Source organism: Lepidothrix coronata, unplaced genomic scaffold (assembly GCF_001604755.1).
Source record: "Lepidothrix coronata isolate B3197 unplaced genomic scaffold, Lepidothrix_coronata-1.0 Scaffold317, whole genome shotgun sequence".
NCBI classification, from domain to species: Eukaryota; Metazoa; Chordata; class Aves; order Passeriformes; family Pipridae; genus Lepidothrix; species Lepidothrix coronata.
The window spans coordinates 249,014-267,418 of record NW_016690497.1 but is presented as its reverse complement, the minus strand read 5'-3'; the positions used below and the strand labels follow the sequence as shown (position 1 = coordinate 267,418).

The 18,405-nt window shown below is 34.6% G+C and overlaps 1 protein-coding gene across 3 annotated transcripts in view; it reads left to right on the top strand.

Moving 5' to 3' along the window:
- The window catches only part of CCDC171 (coiled-coil domain containing 171), a 150,705-nt gene that overhangs the window by 76,426 nt on the left and 55,874 nt on the right, over positions 1 to 18,405 (top strand). For 2 of the 3 annotated variants that reach the window (XM_017837923.1, XM_017837921.1), the window contains 3 exons: positions 1,233 to 1,459; positions 2,113 to 2,292; positions 3,919 to 4,104. In XM_017837923.1, the coding sequence (XP_017693412.1) occupies positions 1,233 to 1,459; positions 2,113 to 2,292; positions 3,919 to 4,104 (593 nt within the window). The remainder of the gene's footprint in view (positions 1 to 1,232; positions 1,460 to 2,112; positions 2,293 to 3,918; positions 4,105 to 18,405) is intronic. The other variant, XM_017837922.1, reaches the window with a different exon arrangement.

Below are 18,405 nucleotides of genomic sequence, written 5' to 3'. Positions count from 1 at the left end.
GGAATGGTGGTATTTCAAAACCAAGCAGGAGAATAACTCTAAAAATAGAATATTTGACTTTATCAAGTGCTTTTCTTTTTGTTATTTGCTTATAGATAAATTTCACCTTGTGTAAATGATCTTTATGGTGAAAATTGTAATATAAAAATATTAATAAGCATGTTTTTGTGCTTTTAACCTTTGGCTTTTTTTCTTCACAATCTTTAAAAAAAACTTTTTTAACTTAAGCTGTGGTTATTTTTTTCTGCTTATAGTCTTAAGTAAATACTTTAGTTCACTGCAGCAACAGGAGATCTGCTGTACTACTGAATGTAAATAAGCTCTTCCATGCTTGTCATCTTACACTGATAGTATCATAAGACAAGTAATGACAGATTAAGACCTGCCTAGCTGAGGGAAAACTAAATTACAAGACTTTTATTAAGGCATAAATAAACCTATTAACTGTTATCTGGAATACCAATTAGTGGAAGGAGCACTGACAATTTTATTTATCAACATTAAACACAATTATTAATTACAGACCTGACGAATCTAGCAGTAAGCAGGACATGTTGGGTGTGCTGGGGCCTTAAGTCCATTATATGAGAAGGATGATTACCAAAATCCTATGGGAAAATAAGTAATTGTAGCTGTAAAATTTTAATTGCCTTGGAATAAGGTAAATTATATTCTCTTGTCTCAGAATATAAATAGTACTGTGTTAAGGTACCAAGCCTCACTAATTTTGAACAGCAAATGACTTAGACATCTGTAGAGGGGAGGGAAGAGGAGCCCGGAAACCCTCAGAAATTTGCATTGTAAATATTGCAATAAAGTGATTTACCATGTGCTATCACATCTGACTTACTTCACCTGACTTACATTTGCATGCATTCATCTTGCATGTTTTCTGAATTACAAAATTAGAACACCAAAGAAGGTCTTAAGAAAGTATAGTATTGGGGAAGAACATGGTAACAACTGGAAAAATAGTCTTTGGCAAACGAATCCTATTCTTTAGAATCCTATCCTACCCTTCCATTCAAAAAGTGATAAGAGTAGAATTTTCATTGCTAAATACACAATTTGTCCTGTGTCTCTCTGAGATATTCCTGTGAACTCAGTCTTCCAATCTTTAATAGAAATTTCCTACTGAATATTTTAAAGATGCTATTTGTTGTTGCTTTTTTTTCGCTGAAAGAAACTGAAATTAATAACCTACTTGATTTTTTTTTTTTTTTTTTTTTAAGATACAAAGTCCTGGCTTTCTGGAAAGTTACTTGTAAGTGCAGCCAGGAACTCCTTTTCAAAGCTTATGGACAAGCTGAATGTAATAATGGAGACGGTTCCATTAGACCACAGCAAGTGCGTTATTTATCTGGAGAAAGACTCTTTGGTACACAGTCTGGCTCATGGACTTCACAAAATAAATACCCGGGCCCTGGAAGCTGGATTGTGGGACAGACTATCCAGTATGGTATGCATATTTATTGTGCTACTTCATGTAAGCAATAGATTCATAAAAAGTCTTATGGTGAAGCTCCCTTGATAGTACCATTAATTTTGTTTCAGATTGTTTATGAGTCTGTTACATTGAAGTCAACTATGTAGACATTAGAAGCTGATTTGTAACAGCTAGAAGCATTAGGGCATGGATAGTTCTTTTATTTTATTGTCAAAGAATTTTAAAAAAAGATTTGATGTATACAAGAAATTTTTTTTTAAAGTTCTTTCAAAACTATATTTGCTTTATAAGAACAAACTTGCTTGTGGCTTTCAGTGAATGTTAAGGTTCTTTTTTTTTTCTTTTCTGTTTTCTCCTGCTTGGTGTTCTGTCTTTCAGTGAAGATAACCTTCTTCCTTTTAACCAAAATGAAAGGATAAACTTTCTCAAATAATCAGTCTTTTATTGTGGGCTGTTTATGAAAATGATACTTCCTTGAAAACAGAATTTTCAGTAACCTCCAAGAGTAGGTGATACAGATTCACATTTTTGCACTCAGGTGTGTCTTTTAGAGATGGAGGACCAGATGAGAGCTTTGTCTACTTTGCTTGGGTATTATATGTGATTTATCTTATTGCTAAAATACATGGTACATGGTACATTAATTTGTTTCTGACTACTCACAGAAAAACATAGAATCCCTGCAGGAGCAAATATTTGAATTTACTCAAAGACTTCATACAGCAGAGGTGGAACGCCGCTCACTGCGTCTACAACTTGCAGAATTCAAATGGGATTTCAGTGAGATGAAGAAAGAAGCTGACAAAGCCCAGGGCCTGCAAGAGCAATTAAATATGCTTAAACAAGTAGGTATATTTGATTTAGAGGAGACTGCTTGTAAGAAATCCTTCTTTTTACACTTTTTTGGGGGGAGAGTATGTGTTCTTTTGAAAAACAAATATAAAATCATTCTCCTAGTAAAAGAATTTTCCAGAAAACTTTCCTAATAAATGTCACTGAACTGGAAGTCAGATGTATTCAGAAATATCTGCCCTCCACAAGATTTTCTTTTTGATTTGTACAATGAATTATTCTGTGTAAATTGCATGTTTGGTTTTCAGCAACTCAGGTTTTCTTCCGTATGTTTGAAATGTTGATGGGATTTATATACCTGAAAAGGATTTTTAGATTTCACTTCAACAGAGTAAAGTCAGCTGGAATGAGGGTGTTCAATAAGTACGTCCATGAGCAGTTTATAAACTTTGCATGGATGTTGCTGAATGTTATGATAGACATTTTGCTGTATCTTTGACTCTGGTTTATATCCTAAGCTAGTCAATACAAATTTTAGTGTGCCAAATTCCTCTGACTCTTCGCTATCACTGATGACTTTACTTATGGATTCACTAACCTCTAAATAGCACTGATGACAGGAGTGAGAAGACACAACAAAAAGGTTCCTTAACTGCTTGAAATCACAGTGTAGTGAGAAATGGATGTGGTGATTGAGGGACTGATGCCATTTGGTGGAGGGACTGATGCCATTGGGTTGTCAGTTTGATCCCTGTCATACTTTTGGAACTGTGCCTTCAATCCATGGAGAGAAAGAAACTTGTCTTGCTTTAGCATGCTGGAGGTTCATGAAGCACCTTTCCTACTAAGTGTATTTCCTATAGATTATGTTCAAAACTGAACTCCCATTGGAGCTATTTGAGAAGGTGAATGGATAAGGATTCTTATACATGCTTTACAGGTGCAGAGTATAACTGAAAGAGTTGTATCCCAGAATAGTCAGCATTTTCTGTAGCTGTGCCCACCATTGATACTGAAGTCTAGTTGGTAGAACTGTCAGTGTATCCCAATCAAACACTTCCAAGCAGAGAATATTTAACAATTCATGTCACATCCATTCTCTTTCTTGCTCCTAGCTGGTAAAATGTTGGGTTTTTTTCAAACAAACAAGGTTATATCCAGTCATCTTCAGTTTTGCTCGTAATGGGTTTTATTTCTTACGGTTCTGGCACAATTAGAGAAAATTGTCACAGTTTAGGTTTTCATTTAAGTGTGGACAACAATTTTCTTTAGAGAATTATTTCATCTTTCTGGAACATTTCTGGAAGGGAAGAAAGAGTCCAGGAAGATATTTACAAGGGTTAACAAAATATGCACTAAAATGTGGGACATTGATCTGCATATTTCCTTTGAAATATTGTTTCTTTACAACCTACAGTGCTAATTTGAATGGAATCATGAATGCATACTGTTTACAGTAGCCTGAATGCTATTTTGAAAAAATACAGTGACTATAGTTGTCTGCCCTCTTATTGCCCCATAGTCTGTCTTTGAGTTAAAAAACCTAACCTAAATAATAATAATCTTTAGCATGCTTTTGTTTTAGAATTTGATATGTTTGCAAGTGGAACTTGGAAAGTCAAGTATGTAAACAAGTGAACATAGTTACACAATCAAACACAATTTATTTCTCTTGACAGAAATTGATCACCCATGAGAAGTTTGAAAGTGTATGTGAAGAATTAAATAATGCATTGCATCGGGAGCATCAGGCACAATTGCTTTTGAGTGAACAGGCACAACAGCTACAGGAGTTAAATAATAAACTAGAATTGCACTCCAGTGAAGAAGCAGATAAAACCCAAGTATTAAGTGAATCTGTAAAGGTAAGATGAATATTCATCTGAATTAGACACCTGAAATTTACCTTTTGGTAAATAAGCCAAATGTTGCAATTCTTGTGGAAATAAAATTAAAGGAGTAAATGCACACATACTACTTAGTCCATTGGAATTTCAGGGTACTCAGAAAATACTTTCAAAATGATACTTAAAGGTATAATATCACTTTTCTGCTTTTGGAACTGGGTGGTGTACACCAATATATGTAGTCTTTGAGGTGTCTGAAATTTACAGGAGACATAAGAGACAGCAGTTCTAGCCATCATGAGGTGTTTGCAATTCATCGGAAAAATTAATGAAGAAATACAGGGTTACCTTGATTTTTGATAGAGATCATAATAGTATTTTAAAACCTGAATTAGCTGTTTCCTCAATGTAATCTCAGAGTAGAGAATGCATTTGTCAGTTTGGAATATGCTAGGTGACAATAAAGAGAAATCATTTTTCATCAGGATTTAGAATTTTCTGCAGACATAATGAATAATGAGGGAAAAGATGTTGTTATCAGAATCTCTGATAGCAAATGAAGGAACAGAGAGAGTATTAGAGGTTTGAAACCAGCTGGACATGAAACATGAGAAGAGAAGAAACTTTGTGATATCAAGCCAATATCTGGTGACCTAAGCTCTGCAGCTTTATTTATTTTTTATTTAGAGCAAGCTTTGCTGCTTGCGTCTGCTCTTCATCCTTACTACTGTCTTTCCATTCCCCAGTATTCTTCTGTGACTTGACACCTGAGCAAATAACACTTCTTCATCCATATTTTGAGAAATAGAAGAACGTGTGATTCTGAGGAAGATTTAGGGAGGAAGTAATAAGAAATGTCAAGAAGCAGGAGAAAAAAAAATTCAAGCTATGACACTAGCAGAAATCTCATAAACCATTGTTGAGAATATAGCAATGAAAATGGGTGTAAAGGAGGGTGACTTGCAGCAGAGTTGAGATTTGAAGTAATACACAGTGGAAGATGCTGAAGGATGTTAAATTTACTAAGGAGGGTTTTCATTAGTAGTAGTATTTATTAAAAATGCCTTACCTCATGAAAGACAGTGACATTTCCTATTTACCAGTTGGGTTTTGTGGCTTTTTTTCTCTCTCATAATTGTCTAACTTTAGGTGTTTCATTTCAATGGAAGAATAAAGTTGTTTAATGTTTTACATCACGTTGCTTTTTGATACTGTTGCTATTTGTTTCTGATACAGCTGCAGTATATATAAACCATTAGTCTTGTATTTCTCAAAGAAATCAAACACTGATGCAAGATTTTTTAAGTAAATACTAGTATCGTACAGAAAGGAAGGAATAGAAGACAGATACTATTTGAAATCTTTATTGCAGTCTACTTTATACATTAATACGTGGTATTTCACCATGTTTTACTTCATGTAAAACACATCTTTTCATTTGTTCAGAGTAAATGAAAAAGAAGTCAATTATAGGCAATTAAAATATAGTATGAAGTTTTAAACAACTGTGTTATATAGATTATTGGATAGTGAATTAGATTTTGCAGATTCTGTTTCTTATTAGTTAAAGGCTAGTTATAAACTTTTTTGAAACAGTCGTGATCCTAAAATACATCCTAATTCTGCAATCCTCTAGCAGTTGTTTGCTGCTGGAATAACTTGGTTTAGTATAAAATGCTTGATTATTTCTGGATCATTGTATCTTTAAAGATACAATGCAATGCAATGGAATAAAATAACTGTTGTGATAGGATGGAGGCTATGACACTTGACAAAATAAACCTTAAATTTGAAATTTACAACTTACAAGTACACCGATTTGGTTCATTACTTTATAATTCTTCATCCTTTCCATGGAGGAATTCTAAACCAAATTCGAGTTGTAAACTTGAGTACTGTCCCTCGGTTAAGAGAGCTCTTAATTTCTTCATGATGTTTACTTCAATAGTTAGCACAAAATTGCATTGTGGTTGTAGCAGCCTGTATCTGTGACTGTAACAAGAAGGGAGACAATATCACTCGTGGTAGCATGGCAACACAGGTTCATAATCTAGTGGTTCTTGACTATTCTTTTAACCGTGCGTATATGATTTTGTAATGTATACATCCTAAATCGTGATCTCACCTTCAGTTTTTATCGTTGCTTTTTACAGTTTCAAATCTTTGCTGAATAAATACTTTTGAAATTCAGATAGCAGTCTAACATAAACTACTTTGATACCTGGGGGTAAAAGAACTATTTTTATATTTTGAGCTCTATAAGTTTCGGTTTTTAAAATTTAAAAAAAAAAAGTCTTTATTTTCTCTCCCACAGTATACCACAATCCAACTTTAATCATGTCTTTATTCATGACAGGCAGTAATGGTCTCTATCTTTGCCTTGGCATTTTAACTGACACACCCTTTTCTCCTAGTTACTTGGGTTTTGTGACTTAAGATGTTTGGTTTTTTTGTATGAGCATTTTTTCTCAGTTTGCAGTACAATGAAACAATCATATCTTTGTAATAATCAACCTTGACCTTGTAAGACAGTGCTCTTACAATTGTATAGGTTTTCAAGCTCTTAAATAATACAGAAGTATGAAAAAAAAGAACTGTTGCACTGAAAAAAAGTAAAATAGAAAAAATATGCCTCTATCTTTGTCTTAAAATACAAAATAATCTATCAGTCTAGACTAAGTGTATATAAAAATTTGGTGAATGTGGTGGTATACAAGTGAGTTCAGGTGGAGTAGAGTAAGAATAATTTGCTTTGAATTCTTTATTCATAATTCTTAACAGGTAAGAAAGGGAAAATTAAAATATTAGCTACTTTAAGTTTTGATAGCTTATTTTTAAACTTGTTCACACTTACCAGCAATCAGTAAGGAGATATTTTGGTATTCATGTACTTTCATAAAATAGGCTTATTAAAGGAGTAATACTTAATTTCTTAGCTTTATCAGTTCAGATTTTAATCCTGTATATTTTTATCTTCTTAATGGCATATACCACAGAGACATCCAAAGGAGCCAATTACATTCAAGGTCAGTTGGAACTAGCAACTCTTTTATACCCCTTTTTTTTTTTTTTTAAGATGAGGTGAATCAGTAGTTCTGATTCCTCAGTCTTTGAAGAGAAACTTTTACACGAATGCTAAACAGGTATCAGTAACAGACATAATTTTTATTCCTCATACAAGCTGGTCTTAATCCGGTAGAGGTATTTTTTATTTCCTTTTGACAGACGCTGTGTCTGTATTTACTTCCTTTTAGATATGTTAGTACCTGTAATAAAAATAATATATTTTTAAGGTTCTATTTATGGATCAAGTCCTACAAATTGTTAATCGCTCAAGTGCAATATATGTTAAATCATGTAACTTGCTACTGATATGCTTCAAAATAGTCTTCAATACATGTTTTAGAAAACGGTGCCCTAAATATTGGGTTTGTTTAATTTGCTGAGTTTAGTGAAGCTGCCATTTATTTATGACAGCATAAGTGAGAAAAAAATCTCAACCAAGTCCTTCGATAACAGTTATAGAAAAATGTTTTCTGATGGGAAGATTTGGAGTGTTTATTTTCAAAAGCTATGTCATTCAAATCATTATATACATACTCTCTCTTCAGAAAATGTAGTGTGCTTCGCTAAACAGGCATATCTGAATTCATTAGATTCAGATCACGATTGGGATTTCTACGTTTGTCAGAAGTGGATGTTTTCCCTGAGCAGGCTCTCAGTTCTTGGGTGGATTTCAGGTGAAGGTGGTACACAATTTTCTGCTTTTCATTACTTTTCCTCTTCATACATTTATGGCCACATATTTTTCCTGAAAAACCATTTCAAATATATATACAATTTCCTTTATTAATACCATTACACACACACTTTGTAAGTTAGTTTTATAGTTAACTATTTCTGAAAATTCTAACCTATGGAAAGGCTAAAAGCCTTCACTTATATGAGGAAGACCGAGTGATTTTCATGTTTCTCAAGTAGAAGAGCAAAGACTGCAAGAACACTCTAAGACTGTAGGAAAAACTAAAAACAGAAAGAAGATTTTTTTTTTTTTTTAAATCTGATATCCTCAGTTGGAAAGATTGTTAGGACTTGGATGCACTGAGGGATACTGTTGATTCTGAAAACTTATCACTTTGCCAAGAAACTTGCATTTCTGTGCATTGCCTGGTTAAATATAAGGCTGTTCTTTAAAGAAAGCTGTATAGCTGATTACCATTAGCATCTAACTTAACAGAGAATTTTTGTTAATGAAGTTTAGCATGTTAAAGAGAAGCAAGCTCCCCTCTGAATAGGTTAGAAACTAAAATTTGTAATTAATTAATGAAATGTGAGAGGGTTTTTTTTTATTGTTCTGGTTTGGTTTTTTTTTGTTTGTTTGTTTTTTTTTTGTTTTTAGTTTCTGTATTTCTGTGTTCTAAACACCTAAATAATTTATAAAGTAGGTAAGAATGGATAAGTATTGTCATCTGCCCTATTCTTAGTCAAAAGAGGTAATGTGTTTTCTTATTGCAATAAATTACAGGTTAAAGACGATTGTCAGGTATTTCAGTTTGCATTAATGCTATTTGTAAAATAAGTAGGCCTGTTCATTCTCCTTCTCTGTTACATTACTTTCACTACTACTAACAATTTAGTCTTCCAAGAGTTGGGCTTCCTAGGCTTCCTTCTAGCAGCTGCTGTCTTTACATAATAGAAAGACACTGAGATAGCATACATTGTGGACTGGACCTGAGAACTTTTCTTCACAAAGGGAAAAAGAAGACAATTGTGGTAAAGTCTGCTTTGTATTAGTTAATCTGTATTTCAGATGTCTAAACTTAAACTTCATGTTAAATTTTGCTCTTCTATGGTTTGTCCATGGAGTTAGAATATCCTGAGTTGGAAGGTACCCACTAGGATCATCAAGTCCAACTCTTAACACTGCACAGGACAATCCCAAGAGTTATACCATGTGCCTGAGAGTGTTCTCCAAATGGTCCTTGAACTCTGTCAGGTTTGGTGCTGTGACCACTTCCCTAGGGAGTCTGTTCCAGCACCCAACCACCCTCTGGGTGAAGAACCTTTTCTGATATACAACCTAAACCTCCCCTGACACAACTTCAGGCCATTCCCTCGGGCCCTGTCACTGGTCACCACGGAGAAGAGATCATTGTCTACCCCTCCTCTTCCCCTCACAAGGAAGTTGTGACTGCAATGAGGTCTCCCCTCAGTTTCCTCTTCTCCAGGCTGAATAGCCTAAGTGACCTCAACTGCTCCTCATATGGCTTCCCCTCAAGGCCCTTCACCGTTGGTTAGTTTGATTTATTGTCTTACTGTCTGTGTTATTATCTTACTGCATTAAATCTTCTCTTGGAAATAAATGTTTGTACTCTTTTCTGTTTAGCACTTTGAAAGCAGATCTTTATGTTATGCACAGCTCTACTAGTTTTGCTTCTCTAGTTAGCTTCTAAGATTCAGGGTCCAGGGATTGCCTTATTCTTTTTCTGCTTTAGAGATCACCTCATTAGCAATATTGATCCCTGTATTTCCTCCCTGAACTAACTTATTTCTAGGTAGGTTTCAGGTCTGTGTATTTTCTTTGTTCTGTATCTAGAACATTCATCAGTATGAGCATGAGTAGTCTGGAGCACGTGAAGTCAGTACATGGCCTTTAGAATTGTATTTGTGCCATAGTAATAAGCAGAATGGGAGAAAGAATAAAGTTAGAATTGTGGTTATGAACTCTTTATGAGTTTGCATTAACATGAAGGTCAATACAACAGTTCAAAATGTTGTAGTATAAGGCACACAAACATAATTTATGGGAAGCTTGTATTTTGAAAGGGTATTGACATTACTGTTGTGTTATTGTTTCATTCCTCTACGTTTCTTCTTTTGTCCAGTTTTGCAAGTTGAATGTTGTTAATAGTTCATTTTAATTTGAGCAATGTTAAGGTTTTACCTTGGAATTAGAATATGTATTCATACCATTGTTTTTTTAAAAATTATGCTACTATACAATATTTTATTGGCTGTTAGAAGGAATATTATTCAGGCAAATTATTTGTTATCTTTTTATAGCAAGAAAATAATAAAATAGTATCCAAATAGCTTCTACTTTACATTGGAAGAAGAATGAAAGGAATTGGGAGTTTATTGCATTTATGTGGAATCTAGTTCAGATGTAAATATCACAGAATGCCGAGTTGGAAGGCATTCCAACCCTTAGCCCTGCACAAGACCATCCCCAAGAGTCACACCATGTGCCTGAGAGTATCATCCAAATGGCCAAGGGAGGTGATTGTCCCGCTCTGCTCTGCTCTGGTGCGGCCTCACCTTGAACATTGTGTGCAGTTCTGGGCACCACAATACAGGAAAGACATTAAGCTGTTAGAGCACGTCCAAAGGAGGGCAACAAACAGGTTCCCCAGGGACGTAGTCACAGCACCAAGCCTGACAGAGTTCAGGAAATGTTTGGATGATATTTTCAGGTGCATGGTGTGACTCCTGGGGATGGTCCTTCGCACAGCTAAGAGCTGAACTCGATGATCCTTATGGGTCCCTTCCAACTTAGAAGATTCTGTGATTTTTTTTTGAACATACTGAAGAGTTTAAGGTAACTGAGGAAAGTGCTCTCACCATTAAAGCAATTTTGGTGTAATTTAGACACTGAGATAGAACCCTGGAACAGGTCGTGATTCCATAACATCACTTTGGTTAATCTTTGAAAACTAGTAATGACCAGGAGTTAGTTTCCAAGTAAGGATAGGTTTACCCTTCTGTAGGAGACTGTGGGATAAGTTTGATAAGCTTGATCATGCTGATCAGTAGTCTGATTCAGTAGACATGCTAGTCTGATTTTGATAGTCATTTTAGAGTCATGCACTTAAGTGCACTTCAGGTGTTTTGAGGTAGATGGCAAGTAGCCAAGACAGGCAGAACTGTGCCTGGGAATAATGAAACTATGTGGAAAAAAGTGTTAATGCTTTGGTCTACAAGTTACTTCTCCACAGTTAAGACCTAGGGTTTTTGGGTCCTCTATTTTACTGACTGGCGCGCAGTGAAATCTAGAACACTTTAGACTTTACAGTATAGTAACATTGCCTATTTCAGAGAATACTTTTTATCCTGAGTCTGTTTGCTGCACTGTGCTATTAAAAAAAAAAAAGTTAAATCTGACATTCTGTTAATGGAGAAAAAGGAAAACTTAAATAAAGTAATTGCATGAAGCAGAGCATTTTAATAGTCTTTTAAAAGTAACTTTCAAGATTTTCTGGGTATTCCATTTGTAGGAACTATTTTCCTCCCTTGGGGGAAGGGGAGAATAAATGGAACAATATTGGGATGTAAAAGCTTAATGGTTTTACTGCTGCACTGTAATTATACTAATAAATACCTCTGTCCATGACCTTGGAATTTATAGTGCAGTGAGAAAGATTTATTGACAAGTAATTTGGAAGAAAAATGAGATTATTGTGTAATTACAGTGTGTGGTTATTAAGCGTATGTATTTACCTAACATTTATCCCTGTTATTTCAAGACCTTCAACAATGTTTCAGTTTTCACTCAGAAATACTGACAGGCTTCTTGGTAAATCCAGTGCCTGAGAGATCTTTGTTATATTATTGGGTCAACTACAAAGTAACTTTGTTACCTTGAGATGTGCAAAGGGGATCAATAGATCTTTAAAACAGCATGTGATTTTTTAAAGGAAACGTTCTAAACCCTATTTTTCCTAGTAGTATAGATATCAATGTGTAGGACTTTCTACTGTACATGTACTTGATATACAAGTCCTTTATACATAGATTTGCTTCTTGCTGTTGTTTATCAAGGATCTCTCCAGGGCTTCATCATTTTTTCACCTTAGTCAAGTTTTCCCATGATCTCCCTTTCTGTTTGTGTGAAGTTAACTTGAAAAGATCTTTATATCTTCTTATGAAACTGTAAGTAACAATCTTTCAAATACCTATTGGAATATAATTAAATATGTATCTGACTGACATAAGGCTGAAACAAGAGATGCACTCTTGCACTTTGGTCTGTTTGGCTACATACAATGACAGCAGCCATGCCTATCTTTCATGTAATTTGATCTTTTAATTTAATTTGACACTCCATTAGTTATTCACTGATTTTCAAGGGGAAGATTTTTCAAAATTGATACCATTTTCATCTTCTAATATCTGTAACTGTGCTATCTGCTTTGAATTATGAAGAGCATGGAAGCTCTTTGAGATAGTAGCAGGGCAACAAACTCAAAACAGAAATTACTCTTTTATTTTGCCTAATTTTTTATGTTGAATTTTACAGTATGTATTTATGAAAAATCCAGTGAGGTTCTTGTTGCTACATCTTTTTACTGTCTCAGTTAAAAAGACTTCTAAAAATGTTTTAAAATCTTTCTAGTTTAAGTAAACCCACCTTAATTGTTGGTTTGGGGGGCTTTTCTTTGTTTGTTTTTTGGTTTGTTTGTATTTTTTGTCTGTGGACTTTGCAATATGTAATTAAGTGATTTTAAAATTATGAATTTAGGATTCTCAATTTTAAGTAGCAGTCCCAAGATTTTACTTATAAATAGTACTTCATTGTCCTACAAGAAAATTTCTGAGATGAGAGAATGAAGAAATAAGTGTTCCTAAAAAAAGTTAACAATAATTTACTAAAATAAATGGTTGTGTGGTATCACCCAATGTGTTTGATGATATTGCATGTTTATTACTCTTGCTTCTGTAGGTGGGTGAAGCAGACAACTTTCCAAGTTTTGTACCATCATGGTGCCATTTTATTTTACAGTTAGGGAACATACCAAAAGAGAAGAATATAAATAATAATTCAATTTAACAGTTGCAGTGATTTATCACTGTCACTGTTTAACATGCCTCCTTCAGGATCTGTGTGTGCCAAGCTCAGGGAAACTTATTCCTTGTTTAAGCTTTGTGTTCTCAGTTGGCACTTGGTATGACTCAAAGCATACCCAGAGGGAAGTGTGGTATCCAATCAATACGTCTTTACAGCACTTTGATCTCCTTGCTGAATATTGGGATATAATATATCTTCCATGCTTTTTCAATAGAATGATTTAGAAATTGTCTTTTTTATAAGTTAAATTTTGTTTTACTTTATCTGTTCGTTCTGCTAAGGAGACTACTGTCCAGCTTTTAATGGATGAAAGAAGAGAGTGACCTGTATAAAAGAGTAGGTCTTTTGGTATAAAATTACTTATTTACCAATTCTTTCTTATTTTATTGAGGTTTAAAATATAAAAGAGATAAGGAGAATCAAGTATGTGTGTTTTCTCCCTGCATATAATTCATGCAGCAGGATGTGGCTGGCCTGATATTAAAACAAAACATGGAAACACATACCTGAATGTACAGTATGGTCAGAACTTTTCTGAAGGGGAATATGCAGTATTTGAGTGTAAACTGTGTAAAGTATTAAATCTTGTGAAGCTCACATTAATGTTAATACCATGTTAAAAAAAGATTTGTCTAATTAATTAATGAAAGAAGATAAAAAAATCTTGATGAAGCAAGATTAAAACTTTGTGTGGCACAAACTGACATTCTTGGCATTGTCCCTAACTCCTTAATGTGATGGCTCACATTATTGCACTAATGTCTGGTGGAATTGTGCAGCAACCTCTTCCAAGAAATATCTGCAGAATAACCTACAACAGTAAAAAAAGCTTAACTGGGACCACCAGTGTATTGAGGTCACAGGCAGTATATTTTCTTACTCAGAACTAACTGAACCTTAAGTTCTATTTAGAAAATTTCTTGAAACTGTTCTGAAGAGAAGACATATAGCTAGGGTGCTGTAATATTTGTTTCTTAAATATGCTTCTGAAGCTGTGTGTCAGTCAGCCTGACCCTGATGACTTTTTCTCTGTGTCCAGATGCTCCTTAACTTCAGATTGTATGCCTTTAAAAATAAACAGTGGGAATGAAATTGTGATTATTTAGTTTGTAGGTACCATTTTGTTGTCATTGTTAATATTCTTTTTCTGTTGTTTCTTCTTCTTCCTGAATTATTTTAACTGACTGTTAATGTTTAGAAATGTTCCAAAGAAATTGAGTGATACAGATCTAATGCAAGGGTATTTCTGGAGAACTTAAAAAGTCTCTTCCAGGGCTTAGAAATGTCCCTGGTAATGCAAGATCATTAAGACCAGTAGGACATGATGGGAGACAGATGGTTTGAGGCTATGACAGACGACAGACGCTATAGTGAAATGCAAGAAATTGGTGCAATGTGTGGTATCCTCATAGAAATCCAGCTAAATACTTTTGTGTATGTACATGTGATATAGCAGCAATTGTAAAGTGAAGATAAAATCTTAAGTGCTGTTTGTGTTTTTGTCTTGTATACTGTGTGCTAATGTGCACAATTCGATAATATATAGCAAAATTAAGCAACAGTATTGCAGAGAGCAGTGTTACAACGCAGCATCAGAGTTTGCTTGTAAAGTTAGTGCCTCACTTACAGGCACATGACTGTTATGAAAAGTCATCTTTTGCAGTAGCAGGTGTAAACCATCTTTTTGAAATCTTGGAATTGTAACAACTATAAGGCTGGTTGTCTACCAGGGTGTAAAAAAAGAAGTGTAACAATGAAAAAAAAGTAAGATTATCCTTTTCCATGGCACTTAAATATCTGATTTAAAGGCGTGATACTGCCAAAGCACAGAAAATCTGCTGCTTCTGCAGGGCTGGGTCTTTTCTAGTCTGTGGTTGTAGAGAGTTAAGTAGTGCGAAGGGGGAGGAATTTACATTTCTAGGGAGAAAAAAGAAACATCAGTCCTGAGGTAGTGTGTCAGAAATTGAACAAGTAGTGAATGATCATGTACTCATGCCAACATGCATGTGATTCCAAAATTTTATTCCGTTTAACTTCAAGGGTTATTCTTAAAACTCACAGTGATAAAGCCTCAGTTTTTCTAGAATTGTTTTTGTTCTATTAAGGTGTTATAATCCCTTTCTGCAGCTTTCCAGTGATGCTGTTGCTTTAAGATCAGAAGCCAAAAAATACTCCAAGCAAATTTAGTATAGAGATAAGATAAAGAGAGCAGGTCTTTAATGATGGCCTCCTGGCCCGCAGAGTGCAGACAAGATATGCGCTCCCCGGGCAGTGGTTCTACAATTTTATAGTATTGTCCATCCAATCCCAGAACTATCCGCCCCCCAGTTCCTCCCCTGGCATGCCTCTTTGGAATTTGAGTTGGGAGTCCTAAGATCCCTTTCGGCATCATTTTCCTCTTGTTCACAGCATGTATTGTCCTTTGGAGCCTCTCCAAGGTTCTGGGCTTGAAGGTTGCTTTGACTACCATGGTATCTTGTTGTTCAGGCCTATCTTAAACAGAGATTTTTTCTACAAATCAACCTTGAAAAGAAGTCTAAACGTGCCTGAAGAATTTAGAGAATTTGACATGAAATGGGGAAAAAGGATTTAGTGAATGTAACCTACTGTTCTGAAGTGTTCTAAAGTATGAGAGACTATACAGCTACATTAAAATTTACATTTACTACACAATTACTTCTAAAATCTACAAAAAGCAAAAAATCTAAAGAGATCAAAGGCATCATTCTAATGTAATTTGCTTAGCATAGAAGCTGATAAATATTTCTAAATTATCATGTGCATAAGTTTTATCATGTACTTCAACATTTTCCAAAATGTAGTTTAAAAGTAGATCTTATTTATTATCTCTGTTTAGATTACTGTATGTCTGAAGGGCCCAGTGCATCTTGGTATTCAAAAAGGTGTGTCTCAACAGTCCATGAGGGTCTAACCTATGTGTGGGTGGTTTATATTTTGTGATTACTTCCCATAAAAACTTTTAAAGTTTTGTTTAGTTGTACTTTGAAGCTGAGTGAACACAGGATGTCTCTTCTGGAAGAGGTGTTATTATGTGGAATTATTCAGGAAGAACTACTGTGATTAAATTAGTAAGCTGGTTTAATTCACAATAACTTTAAAACATACACAGCTCAATGACTTCATAAAGCACTTTCGGTCATACTTTGCTAAACATCTTGAGCTAATACAGTTGAAAAATATATTCCTTTCTTGTTGATCAGAATAGATTTTCTCTTGAGAAGTGTTTGATGGTAGCAAAGAGATATTAAACCTAGCTATAAGTCTTGGAGGCACTGTAATCCATCCTCAACCACTGCAGGTAAAATGCTCGGGGTACCTAAACTTACTTGGATGTCTGAGAGCTATGTTTCAGTCAATAAACGAACTGTTGTCTAGACATACATAGGTAATGCCATTTTCTTTCACGATGTGCGTGCCTCAAATTTCAAGTGCCTTTTGTAAGTAAAATCTCTTACAAAATGAAAATGTGTGCATTTTCTCCATCCCATCCATTGAGTCATTCCAAAATAAATTTTTATTGAAATGTTTCTTAATACTTGGACTCTGCATCTTGTACAGTAGCTGCATATCACAACTGCTTTTAAAGCTATCTGTACTGTCTTTTAAGTCATAATTGTCCTTGGTTGATTGCTTGACATTTTTCTGATACTGATTTGGCTAAACCATAATTTGTGCTCCCATATTATGAGGGTTTCTTATATGAAACAGTCACGAATGATTGTATTTGACATTTTATTAGAAACGTGAAAATATGTCTGCAAGTATCCCTTCATTCACCAGTATTTTGTTGGTGGTTATTTATTAAAATGATTGTGCTGGTTGGTATTTGTTTTGCTTAATAGTCCCCTCAGTGCTGTGTGACCTCCTAACACAAGACACTTTCAAAGACATGAAGAGACGTTTTGCACCTTGTTAGATACACTGTAACTGTAAGCTATTTTTAACTGCTTCCATGCTTCACATACTTCAGAGAAGAGTCATCGGGTATGTACTTTCTCTCAATGCCAGCATATGAAAAGATTGCTGCTGTCAGGATGGGGTCCAGTTGCAAAAAGGTTAAAAAAAATCACTGTTTCTTTCTGCAAAGCAGATACAGCTCATTCAAGTGTCCTTTTGAGCACTCATATTTCTTTTTCTTGAGAAGTTTAAAGGGCATATGAAAGCATTTGTTGTTGAAGGAATATCATGGGCGGTCAGCCTCAGGTTAGCTGTGCTTGCATGAGCAGATCGGCCACATGGAGTTCATTTCAAACTGTTTTAAGACACTACTGCAGCCACTGTGAAACACACAGTGAGTCCGATTGATATTGCAGTTTAGTTTCAATTTGAGAAGTGTAAATCCATCTTTATCCTGACACAGGGCTAAGTGTATGCCTTGAATATGGTTTTTTTTAAAGTATTTATGAGAAATCTCAGTTATGAATTTTTTTTTTTACAATGGAACTTTTCCCCTGAAATTTTTAATTCCCTCCTAATAGAAGAAGCTTCATTTTTTTGTTCTTGTCAAGTAAGAATTCTTTTCAGAAAACATTCTGTGGAAATTTAGCTGAATAATTTGAGCTATTGTACTTGGTTTGCATTGCAGTCATGGTTAACATTAAATATTAATGTAGCTTGTTGTACCTTTTGAATTTGAACCATTTGAAAATGCAAACGTCTCTAGGTTACTTGTAGACTGTCTTTTGAGGGGCACTCAGAGACCATCCTGAAGATTATATTTGCCAACAAGGATAATGGGAAGTCTGTTTAAACTGGATGCAGACTAAACTTTCTATACCTTTTTTTCATTGTGAAATTTTATTAGCTGTGTATGTAGGACAGCTTTCAGAATGTATTTTTTTAAAAGTAATATTTTGCCTCTAAATAGAAAATATACATATTTCATCTGGAAGAGATAATCTTTAATTTCAAAATTAGTTCATAATACACATACTACAGTGTATTTATGTATCTTATACTTCTGTATTGTGTTTATGTAATTTAAATCTAATTTACTGAGAAGTTTAGTCTAGCTTTAGGTGATCTTGGAAAATGCGCTCTCAGTATAAATGTGTCACACATGCTTTGCATGAATTTAAACTGTATGGCTGTCATCATTCATCTGGAGTGCTTGTCCATCTGTTATCTTTCACACAGAGTGCTTTTTTATGTATAAAGAATAACAATGTTAAGCTTTGATTTATTTTTGTAACTGGTTTTGAATAAAAAGATTCCTCACTGGAAAACCTAAACTTGTTAAAGGGAGCTTGTGGAAGGACCAAACGAACAGACATCCAGTGAGATTTTTCTTCAGTGCTATCAGTTGCTTAATGTTCTTTCCAACAACTGTTTTTTCATGCTTGGTTTTTGGAGGGAAAAAAGCCTAAATCTAACATGTCTCTAAAGGAAACTCCTTCTAAGGGTTCTGATGAAAGCTGAACTGATCTATGAGATTTTGGTAGATGATAAAGGAA